This window comes from Penaeus chinensis, chromosome 22 (assembly GCF_019202785.1).
Source record: "Penaeus chinensis breed Huanghai No. 1 chromosome 22, ASM1920278v2, whole genome shotgun sequence".
Classification (NCBI taxonomy): Eukaryota; Metazoa; Arthropoda; class Malacostraca; order Decapoda; family Penaeidae; genus Penaeus; species Penaeus chinensis.
In genome coordinates this window covers 17372496-17384995 of record NC_061840.1, presented here as the reverse complement: position 1 = coordinate 17384995, position 12500 = coordinate 17372496, and the positions used below count along the sequence as shown (strand labels likewise).

The following is a 12500-nucleotide window of genomic DNA, read 5'->3' as shown; positions in this document are numbered from 1 at the left end:
ATTATTGTTATTATAATTATTATCATTGTAATTAATAGGGTTATTATTGTTGCTATGGCTGTTATCATGATGATGATCATTATTGTCAACGTAATTTGCAGTATCACACACACACACACACACACACACACACACACACACACACACACACAGTATTCATTTGTCTGTCAATCAAATGTCTTGCCTGCGACGGATGTTTATTATTAACCCCTTCTTTATGTCTCCTTCTCTCCTCTCTGTCTGTCTCTCTTTATCTCTTTTTTATTCTTTGTTTCTCTCTCTGCGTGTCTCTCTCCTACTCCTTTTCTCCTTCTCTCTCTCTCTCTGACTCTGTCTCCTCCCTCTCTCTCTCTCTTCCTCCCTCCTTCTATGTCTTTCTCTCCTTCCCCCTCTTTCTCTCCATCTTCACTTCCCTCCCTCCTTCCATCTCTCTCTCTCTCTCTCTCTCTCTCTCTCTCTCTCTCTCTGACTCTGTCTCCTCCCTCTCTCTCTCTCTTCCTCCCTCCTTCTATGTCTTTCTCTCCTTCCCCCTCTTTCTCTCCATCTTCACTTCCCTCCCTCCTTCCATCTCTCTCTCTCTCTCTCTCTCTCTCTCTCTCTCTCTCTCTCTCTCTCTCTCTCTCTCTCTCTCTCTCTCTCTCTCTCTCTCTCTCTCTCCCTCCCTCCCTCTCTTTCTCTCCATCTCCCCTTCCCTCCTTCTCTCTCTCTCTCTCCCTTCCTCCTTCCATCTCTATCTCTCTCCCACTCTTTTTCTTCATCTCGCCTTCCCTCCTCTCTCTCTCCCTCTTTTTCTCTCTATCTCCCCTTCCCTCTCTCTCTCTCCCTCTTTTTCTCACCATCTCCCCTTCCCTCCCTCTCCCCCCCCCTCTTTCTCTCCATCTCCCATTCCTTTCCTCTCTCTCCCTTCTTTTTCTCTCCATCTCCCCTTCCTTTCCTCTCTCTCCCTCCCTCCCTCTCTCCTTTTTCTCTCCATCTCCCCTTCCCTCCCTCTTTCTCTCTCACTCACTCTAAATTTCCCATTGCGTAGATTAGGAGAACAGCATCGACCAATCAAAGAGGCACTACGTCATAACAAGGTTCTCCTTCTCAACCTCCGCCTTCACCCCTCCTCCTCTCCCTCCCTCCGCCTCCCCCCCTCCTTCAGCGGTCCCGCCTCCAGTTCTTGGGAGTATATAAAGCACGCGTGACAGGAGGCTGTTTCCAGTCGTTTACAGGATTCAGTGAGAGAAGCATCTATTGTGTATTCTATGAAACTTTGACAGGTAAACACGGAGCGATTTTATTTTGAATTTTACTATGTTCGTTTCTGTTGGGTATGTTAATTTAAGTTTGATTATTTTTTTGAGAAGAAAAAGAAAGTTCGATGTGCATTGTTTCTGTTTTAACGTTTTAAGACTTTTCTAGAGTTCGAAATGTGTATATATATACACTTTGTTACTGTGTGTTTTCGATAATTTAGATTTTTTTTTCGAAAATGTTCAACACTTTGTATTCTGCTGTCTGCGTTGCATTTGTATTCAAAGGAAAGGCGCGCGTAACACTGTACGTTTAAAATGGCCATGATGCATTGTATAAAGCCGGATTTAAGAGTCTGCCTAAACTGTATTCAATTTTCGTTCTGTATCCTACATATATTTGTGCTTTTGTTATTCAGTCTAGTTTTTCGTATATTCGAATTGTCATAGACCTGAAAATAGTTAAAAGTAAAATGGTATAATAATTTAAAAAAATCGATTTTTCATTTATGCGCAAATAGTTACAAATAAAACGGTATATTCGTTTACAAAAATCGATTTGTCATAGATGTGAATAGTTAAAAATGAAATGGTATATTCGTTTATAAAAAAAATCGTAAACGTGAAAATCGTGAATTATAGAATATAGTAATTAAAAAAAAAATCGATTTGTCATAGGCGTGAAGATAGTAAAATAAAAGATCGTATATTAATTTTAAAAATGTACTTATCTCTAAATCGTAATTTTTTGGTATATTCAGTTTATCAGGGGAGATTATGATGTAATAGAATATATATTTTTTTCTTTGAACAATCATACGTTATATTCCAGCAACTAAGCTTGCATTTACCTTATTTTTAAGCTAAAATCCTACACTCAGAGTTCACTCTTTATATTTACCTAAATTCCAAGCTAAAAAAAGAAAAAAAAAAAACGCTTAAGAAAATAAATATTCGTCATTTTTCTCTCTCTTCCTCTCTCTCTCTCTCTCTCTTTCTATCTCTCTCTCCCTCTCTATCCCCCTCTCTCTCTCTCTTTCTCTCTCTCTCTCTCTCTCTCTCTCTCTCTCTCTCTCTCTCTCTCTCTCTCTCTCTCTCTCTCTCTCTCTCTCTCTCTCTCTCTCTCTCTCTCTCTCTCTCTCTCCCTCTCTCTCTTCTCTCCCTCTCTCTCCTCTCTCTCTCTCTCTCTCTCTCTCCCTCTCTCTCTCTTTCTCTCTCTCTCTCTCTCTCTCTCTCTCTCTGTCTCTCTCTCTCTCTCTCTCTCTTTGACATTACGGAGTTTCTACTTTCTATCTCGTTCCTTTGCGTAATAATACGTCTCTTAAAGGCCAACACATAACACCCAATTGCTCTGTGAACCCGTTTTCTGTTGAGTTACCTTCAGGTTCTCAGATTCTGTGTTATTACAGCCAATGCACTAATTTTCTCTCTGTGATTTACTTTACTATTATTATTATTATTATTATTATTATTATTATTATTATTATTACTACTACTACTACTATTATCATTATTATTATTATTGTCTTGTTGTTGTTAATATTATTATTTTTATCATTACTATCATTATTGTTACGATTAGTCTTTTTGTTATCATTATCATTAATTTCATTTTACGTATATGTACATTTTATTGAGAAAATTGTAATATCATCCATATACTTTCACCGAATATGTTTTTTCTCAGACATTCGTTAGTTAAACTTTAAAAAAAAGCAAAAAAGGAAAAGAAAAGAAAATATATATATATAAAATTAAATATTTCCATAAGGTTTCGTCAAATGTAACTATCATGTTACTGAATGGTCTGTGATAGTTTTTAATACTATCGACATAGTCTTAAAATAGTTATAGAGATAAAAGTCCACAAGGATAATATGACATGGGTTTTAGTTACGATAATAACAGATAAACATAACATTTACAACAAACAACAACAACAACAACCACGAAGGCCTTATTAATAGTGATAATAGTGATAGTAGTAATAACAGTAATATTAGTAATAATAGTAAAGAGCAACTATAGTAATAGTAGTAATAATAGTAATACTAAATAGTAATAATAGTAAGAGTAGTAATGATACTAGCAGTAGTAATAACAGTAATAGTAATAATAGTAATAGCAATAATAGTAATAGTAATAATATAGTAATAGTAGTAATAATACTAGTAGCAGTAATAATACTAGTAGTAGTAATATTAGTAATAGCAATAATAGTAAAAGTAGTAATAAGAGCAATAGTAGTAATGATAACAAAAACAGCAGTAATAGTAATAATAATAGTAGTAGTAATGATACTTATAGTAACAGCAGTAGTGACATATGTAACAACAACAACAGCAACAACAACAACAAAGGCTTCTCGCTACAAGGACAAACCTCGATAACCTTACACAATTTTTTTTCCCACTTTTTATCTGTTTCTCTCTCTTCACGTTTATCTGTTTCTCTCTCTTCACGTTTATCTGTTTCTCTCTCTTCTTATTTTCTTCTTATCGATACCTTAACTCGTCTTCCTTCTTTCCTTCAATTCTTTTTTTATTTTTTGGTGTCTTCAGAATCTCAGTTTTATCTCTTTCATTCGTTCGTCCTCTTGTCATTCTCATTTTCCATTTCCTCTTTCTCTCTTCCTTCCTGTTTCTAATTTTATTATTTTATCGTTGGTTGGCCTTCATAAAAAAAAAAAAAAAGAGACAAACTCGCCTTGTATTTAATTGTTATAACCCCCCCCCCCCCCCCCCCCCCCCCCCCCCCCGCGAACTCGTCTCGATCTCCTTCAAGGTACGAAACTGGAGCAGTGTTGCCAGCGACATTTCTACAAAACCGCTAGACAGTAAAGAATATAAAAAAAAGAAAAATGAAAAGATAAAAGAAAAAAAACAATTCTCCGCTTATAAAAAGGGACTTAACCCACCCACCCTAAAAATCGCAAAAATCTAGAATAAACTTTCGAAAAAAAAAAATCTCAATCTCAAAAACGCTAGATCGAGCGGGAAAATCGCTAGGAATGGCAACACTGACGCTAACGAAGGAGATAAAGCTACTCGCCTTGGCCTGAAGGAAGGCGAAGGACAGATGGAATAATAATAAGAAAAAAGAAAAAAGAAACGGTGTACTTTTACTGATTTTATTTATTACTTATTATTATTATCATTATTGTTATTATTATTATTATTATTATTATCATTATTATTATTATTATTATCATTATATTTGTATTATTATTGTTATCATTATTATTATTGTGATTATTATCATCACTGTTGTTAATATTATTGTTGTTGTTGTGGTTGTTATTGCTATTATTATTATTATTATCATTATTATTATTATTATTATCATTATTATTATTATCATTACTATTATTATTATTATTATTAGGCTCTTTGTATTTTTGTGTCTGTCTATTCGTTTCTATTTTTCTGTTTCTCGTTTTTTCCTTTTCCTTTCTTTTCTTTTGTCTGTTTACTTGTTTCTGTTTTCGTTTTTTTTTTAATTCTCTTTGCCTGTCTCCTCGTTTCTCATTTCTCCTGTTTCTCTCTCTGTCTCTGTGTCTCTTTTTTGTGTTGATCTCTATGTCTTTCTCCCTTTTTCTTTCTCTTTCTCTTTATCTTTATTGTCCCTCTGTGACTCATGGGGAATTTACTGTTCTATTTCTTGTTGGTTGTATCTCACTTCCTGTTTTGTTTTTTATCTTTTCTCTTACTTTTCTGGGTTGTTTTTTTCTCTCCCTCTCTTTATTTTTGGTCTCTCTATGTCTATTTCTCGCTCTCTCCCTCTTTGTTTCTATTTGTTTATTTCTGTGTCTGTCTCTTTGTCTATTTGTCTATCTCTCTCTCTCTCTCTCTCTCTCTCTCTCTCTCTCTCTCTCTCTCTCTCTCTCTCTCTCTCTCTCTCTCTCTCTCTCTCTTGTTCTCTCTGTCTTTCTCTCTCTTTCTCTCTCTCTCTCTCTCTCTCTCTCTCTCTCTCTCTCTCTCTCTCTCTCTGTGCCTTTCTCTCTATCTGTTCTTTCTTTCTTTCTGTCTATCTGTCTCTCTCTCACTCCCCCTCTCCCTCTCCCTCTCCCCCTCCCCCTCTCCCTCTCCCCCTCCCCCTCTCCTCCTCCCTCCCTCTCCCTCTCTCCCTCTCCCCTTTCTCCTCCCTCTCTCCCTCTCTCCCTCCCCCCCTCCCTCTCTCTCCTTAACCTTATCAAACCCTTTATATCACTCTTATATATCACTCTTTATCACCACCCGATATCCAAGGCTTATCTAACACATGTTTACGGGAATGCCACGTGATAGGTTGATAAACTCCCGACCGGTAAGCAGCACGAGATAAAAAAAAATACAAAAATTCCCTTATCTTTATCAAACAGACACGTAATCTGAACGTTATTGTTATGTAGTGTGGGAGTAAATAAATAAATAAATAAATAGAATAAAAATAAGTTAGTAAAATTGATAAGAGAAATTAAACAAAATAGAATTTCTTCTTCTTCTTCTTCCCTTTCTTCTTTCTTACCTTCGTATGATTTATAGTGATTCTTCAGATTAAAAAAAAAGAAAAAAAAAAAAAGTTCCCCAAAAAATCCCCCAAAATATTCCCCAAAAATACCCCCCCCCCAAAGAAAAAAAAAATCCATAAAAACGGCTTTTCCACAGACACGCGGGGGGGGAGGGGGGTTAGTAGGTCACTCTTCATCTCGTGTCAAAGGTCATTTCTCCACCGAATCGAGTGCAAGATAAACCAAGATGATAAAGAAAGCAAGATAGGCAAGCAAGCAGGATGGGCAAGCAAGATAAGCGAGATAAGCAAGATGAAACCAAACAAGCAAGAAGGTCATTAAGATAAACAAGCAATATAAATATTCAAGGCAAACGAGCAATCAAGAAAGTAATTAAGATAAACAATCAAGCAAAAAAGTAATGACCATAAAGCAAGGAAGTAATCAAGATAAACAAACTAATAAGAAAGTAATTAAGATAAACAAACAAGCAAGAAAGTAATCAAGACAAACGAAAAACACTAAAGTAATCAAGATGAACAAATAAGCAAAATAATCAAGCAATAAGCAAGCGAACAAGCAAACAAACAAACCACGAGAGTAGCGATATTTTTTTAGCCAAGCACCTCAAGCATACCTCACCCCCCCCCCCCCCCCACCTCTTCTTCGGCAGCGTAGTCCACGTTTACAACAGCTGATTCCCGACCTCTTTATAACACTCTCTTGAACGCTTTGTTTCTGTTGTTTTGCTATGTTGTCAGTAATGAATTTCGGTTTTACTTATGTAAGATCGGGAATGTAAGGTATGTTGTCGAAGAGATGCTTTACTTGAGTGAAAAATAAGGGTTTTGTGTCGAAGTGGGTTTGGTATTCACTTTAAAGGGGTTTGTGATCACGTGGACTGGCGGGTGCGTGATGACGTCATCCGAGGCGCCGAGTTGAGGTAACTGACTTTCTCTCTCTCTCCGTCTGTCTGTCTGTCTGTCTGTCTGTCTGTCTGTCTCTTGGTCTCTTTCTCTCTGTCTGTCTGTCCGTCTCTTGGTCCCTTTCTCTCTGTCTGTCTGTCTGTCTCTTGGTCTCTTTCTCTCTGTCTGTCTGTCTCTTGGTCTCTTTCTCTCTGTCTCTTGGTCTCTTTCTTTCTGTGTCTGTCTCGCTCTCCCTCTCTCTGTTCTTCTTGTGTGTGTCTTGTCTCTCTCTTTCTCTGTTTCTTTCTTGTCTCTCTCTCTCTCATTCTCCGTTCCTGTCCGTTTCTCTCTATCTGTCTGTCTTGTGTGTATATGTCTTTCCTTGTCTCTCTTTTTCTGTCAGTTGTCTCTCTCTCTTTTTGTCTTTGTTATTTACCTGTCATGCGCATCAAGAGAGACGTAGATATGCATAAGCTATTAACGAAATTATGATTGTCTCTCTATGATTGCCCTTTTCCCATCATTTATCTTCTGGCTCTCACTCTTCTCTCTTCCTCCTCCTCCTCCTCCTCCTTCTTCTTCTTCTTACTCCTCTTCCTCTTCATTCTGCTCCTCCCCCTCCTCTTTCTCTTCCTCCTCCTCCTCCTTCTCTTCTTTTTTTTACCCTGTAACACCTCCTTCCCTCCCTCCTCTTCCTTCTCCTTCTCGTCCCCCTTTAAATCCTGCCACCCCCTTTCCCTTCCTCCTCCTCCTCCTCTCTCTCTTTCTCCTCCTCCTTCTCCCCACCACTCCCCCTCCTCCCCACCACTCCCCCTCCTCCCCACCATTCCCCCTCCTCCCCACCACACCACTCCCCCTCATCTTGCATATGCAATGCCCTCCTTCTACATCATATCCATCACCTCCTCGTATCTATTACAACGCCTGTTTACCCGACCCAAGGAACGTCCTCGGAAACGGGTGGGAGGTCCCGTTGCCAGGGAGGTGTTCACGTGATCAGGGCGAAGGAGGGTTGGGCGGGGGGGGGGAGGGGGGAGGGGCACGCACGTGGGTATACGAGGGTGTGTGTCATGGAGATAGCGTCAATAGATAAAAGAAATGAGGAGAGGAGGAATTTGGAGAGCAAGGGAGTAGATAAAAAATGGGATGAGGAGAGAATGGGGGTTGATAAGAGGAGGAGAGGGAGTAGCAGAAAATTGGGATAGAAAAGAAGTAGAGATATTAGGAGAGAAAAGGATTAGAAAAAAGAGGAGAGATTAAAAGTAAAAAGAGAGAGAGATAGAGCGAAGAAAATGGAGACAGAGTAGGAAAAATTTACAGATGTAGAATATACTGCGGCTGCCTGTGTGCTATATACTTACGAATACTGCTTGACATGTACATTGCCTAAGGAACTTGTTCACACACAGCAACTACAGACACACACACAAAAAAGACTACGGATATTGCACACCCATTTTCATACCATGCCATGTGATACAGCCTTTCAGACCGCCTAACATGAGGTATAAAAAACTATGTGAATATTTCATTTCGTCTGATACATTGGAAGATATACTCGTACTATATCCTAAATCTACTATGTAAAACTGCCGTAAACACTGTGTTATGTAAACTTAGTGGCAAAAGCAACTCAACGTAATATTTTTTGTATGATGTTTGATTTATATTTTCCATGTACAATTACAGTAGCCCCAGATTACTGTACTATGTCAAATATATGTAAAACTGTAATCACGAATGCCCACGCCTGATCAGATGGCCAGGTGATAAATAAACTTACTTAAGTATTGTGTCAGATTTATATATATATATATATATATATATATATATATTGATATAATCGTTGTGAAGGCACATCGACAAACTCTTAATCCTTTTTTTTTATATTTAACAATCTAATTTATGTTTCTGCACCCACTGACACACAAAAACAAAAACAAAGATACAAATACACACGGCTTTACGTCCCAGAAACATATTACATCAATTCAAACATGCGTAAAAATATGTCTCGGAAACATATAAACAACGATAACACTAAATACCACTAAATATAAATAATAACAATTTCCCTCTTCTCTTCCAGACGACGACCAACATGGCTCAGCTAACAAATAAGACGGTACTAGACAGGTACCTTAGGCTCGAAATCCCTGACCAGAAATGCCAGGTTATGTACGTGTGGGTGGACGGCAGCGGGGAGAACTTGCGCTCCAAGACACGTACCCTTAACTTCATTCCCAAGGCTCCTGAAGGTGAGTGTCTTAAAAAAAAGGAGTAAAAGTTTTTATCTTTTTCGTTTGTATCAGGTATTTTTTTCATTTTTGGTTTTCTGTTTCCTTAATTCTGTATTCATCATGCTTAGATATGTGTAATTCTTCTACTTCTCTCTTACTACTGTTTTTTTTTTTCCCTACCATCGACTTCATAGTATAAAATGATTCTTGTTTAACTTCAACTATCAGCCATATGTGCATAAATACACCTCCTTCTAACAGACAGCTCGACTTAGCAGCTTTTCTTACTTTTTTTTCTATTTTTTTTCCAGAGCTCCCGATCTGGAACTTCGACGGGTCGTCCACGGGCCAGGCCGAGGGCAGCAACAGCGACGTGTACCTGCACCCGGTGGCGCTCTACCGGGACCCCTTCAGACTGGGCAACAACAAGCTGGTGCTCTGCGAGACCTACAAGTACAACAAGAAGCCCACTGACACCAACCACCGGTACAGGTGTACGGAGGTGATGACTAGGGCCGCCAGCCAACACCCCTGGTTCGGTATGGAGCAGGAATACACACTCCTCGATGTTGATAAGCATCCTCTGGGTTGGCCCAAGAACGGCTACCCGGGGCCCCAGGGACCCTACTACTGCGGCGTAGGAGCCAGCAAGGTTTATGGGCGTGACGTGGTGGAGGCCCACTACAGAGCCTGCCTCTACACGGGCATCAACATCTCAGGAACCAACGCGGAGGTCATGCCCGCCCAGTGGGAGTTCCAGGTGGGACCTTGCGAAGGTATTAACATGGGCGATGACCTTTGGATGGCGAGATACCTCCTGCACAGAGTCGCCGAGGACTTCGGTATCGTTGTCACCCTCGACCCCAAGCCCATCCCCGGCGACTGGAACGGCGCCGGCATGCACACCAACTTCTCCACGGCGGCCATGCGAGCACCAAACGGCATCACGGCCATTGAGACGGCCATCGAGAAGCTCGGGAAGGTCCACTCAGAGCACATCCGCGCCTACGACCCCCACGGAGGCAAGGACAACGAGCGCCGCCTCACGGGTCTCCACGAGACGTCGTCCATCCACGACTTCTCCGCCGGCGTGGCCAACAGGGGCGCCTCCATCCGTATCCCCAGGGGCGTGGCCGAGGAGAAGACGGGCTACCTGGAGGACCGCCGCCCCTCGTCCAACGCCGACCCCTACGTCGTGTCCGACAGGCTCGTCCGCACCATCTGCCTCGACGAGTGTTAAGACAAGGGACAGAGACATGCCCTTCGTGTGTGTGTGTGTGTTTCTATGATATAGACTATAAGCATAAACTATATAGTATGTTTACTCATGTATATTTAGCTGAAGCCCAACTGCAACCACGGAGATGCGGCTATAAAATGTGGTAAGAAAATATGCATAGGATTAAACATAAATAGTGTTATAATACACTCTGTTCATCCTTCCTTTTAATCGATTAAGAGATTTTGAGATGTTCAGAGTCTATTGTGATAATTTCTGTTCAATAGCCTCATTTATCATGCACAGAAGGCGAAGTATATTTATTGCAACAAAACGTTACTTTTTGTATATTACTTTTCATCTGTTTTCTCTTTGTCATCTTGCCTGTAATACTATAAATACAGAAATGTATGTACATTCCTATGTATGAATACTAATATATATATGTATATATACATATACATATGATTATACATACATATATAATCATATATACATTTATACATTGATTTCATAGACAAATATGGTGTCACCAAATGCATTATCATATCAAGTGTACCTGTGAAAAGGTAGAATTATATCACCTGTAATTAAAGGCTGTAAATAATAGCTTAAAATGAATATGTTTACACTTTAATTTTCTTTCCTTTTCCCTCCTGACATAGACTGATTAATGGAAGAACTTTCTTAACATACTAGACAGTTGATGAACTTATGTATGATAATTTGTTATTATGGTAATGTTTTACTAGATAGAGATATATAGAGAGATAGAGAGGTAGATAGATAGAGAGAGATAGACATATAGATAGATAGATAGAGAGAAATATCTAAAAAGACATTAAGATTTTTTTCTCTCTCTCACCATACTTTTCTCTCTTTCGTCTATTAGATTTATACTGATCCTACAATGAAACTTGCCCTAACTAAGCGTCATAAAGCACACATAACCATGCAGCCTCCTTCTTGTTTACGAATACACATAGGCCTACACATACTAAAAAAGAGAGATAATTTTTTTTTTTTAAATCTTTAGCCATACAATTCCATGATGAAGATCCTTTGTGAAAAGAAGTAATTCCAGTATTATGGGAATTTCAATGCCACCAGCCAAGAGTGATCTCATTACACTATTCTTAAAGGTGTTTGAAACGATAGTTATATAGGGTCCGATATTATTAGCAGTTGGAGCTAACAGGATTTGATATATTCATGGCAGATTAGTTCATAAATTAAAGTTAGTGATATATTGCCCTAAAGATATTTATAATAAATTTACCATATCTGCACTATACGAAAGGGAGTTTAGATTTGTTTTTTACGTGATATAAAAAGAGAGAGAAGAGGGATGGAAGATGGGATAAGCAAAACGAAAATAAAAAAAAATTGTTTTCTTTATATCACACAATAAGGGGATTTTTTTTTTTTTTTTTTTTTTTTTTTTTTTTTTTTTTTTTAGGAAGACCGAAAAGGTGCGTGGAAAAAAAGAATAGAAGATGGGAGGAATCAACATGATAAAGACAAGATGAAGAATAAGAAGAAAAAAAAAAACTTAAATTAACTACAACTACAATTCTTAATATGAATTATGAGAACAATACATGCTATTAATGATTCCCAAACTGTGATACGTTGATGAAATTATCGCTAGGAGTGCATAAGAAAAGGTGTACTGGTAGAAATTATATTAATTGAAATCCAGTATAATCAAGGTTTCAGGCATATAATTCAACTGAAATCATTTTCAGAATAACGATACTGATATATGATCTACACTTCAATACTTTCCCAACCTGAGGGCCACAGGGTATTTTCTGGGGTGGGGGGGGGGGGCATGTAGCAATATGCAAATTATGACGGCGAATTAAACTGAATTTTATCTCAAAGTACCTACATATAATCATCTCTCACACATCAACAGGCTGGGCTATCTCCATTAAGCGTTCTTGACCTATGGCTATTGGCACCGATACATTATTCATAATAAGTCATAAATGAATCTAAAAGATGTTAGTCACTGAACGAGGCCCTGGAGATAATGACATACTAGTCGGAGTCAACAGAACGAAAAAGCTTTTGGAGAATTGACTGTTTATGATATCTGAAACTTAATCTTGTTTAGAACACGTCCATTCAGCCCGCAGTCTGTATAGTCACTTAATTCAGATGATTACAGCTTAAAACTTCACAGAATTTTCAAAATCTAATCTAAGTGACATCATTCAGTTAACGTCAGCAGGCAATGATAACGATTTTTTTTTTTTTTTTTTTTTTTTTTAGCTGCAAGAGTGGGTGTGTCGTAGGAACAGCTGATCGAAGGAAAAAAAAATAGATCTTCGAATGTTTGTTTACATTCTGCGCTGTGACAAAAGAGGCGCGACTTGCACAGATATGATATGTAGTGTTCTGAGT

The 12500-nt window shown here is 38.5% G+C and overlaps 1 protein-coding gene across 1 annotated transcript; it reads left to right on the top strand.

Annotated features, from left to right (window-relative positions):
• Nucleotides 1–1137: 1137 nt before the first annotated feature.
• On the top strand, nucleotides 1138–10725 carry LOC125037058 (glutamine synthetase). The gene is made up of 3 exons (XM_047630038.1): nucleotides 1138–1262; nucleotides 8719–8887; nucleotides 9181–10725. The coding sequence occupies exons 2-3, from the start codon at nucleotides 8731–8733 to the stop codon at nucleotides 10107–10109; spliced, it is 1086 nt and encodes a 361-aa protein (XP_047485994.1). The 5' UTR covers nucleotides 1138–1262; nucleotides 8719–8730; the 3' UTR covers nucleotides 10110–10725.
• The last annotated feature ends 1775 nt before the right edge of the window (nucleotides 10726–12500 follow it).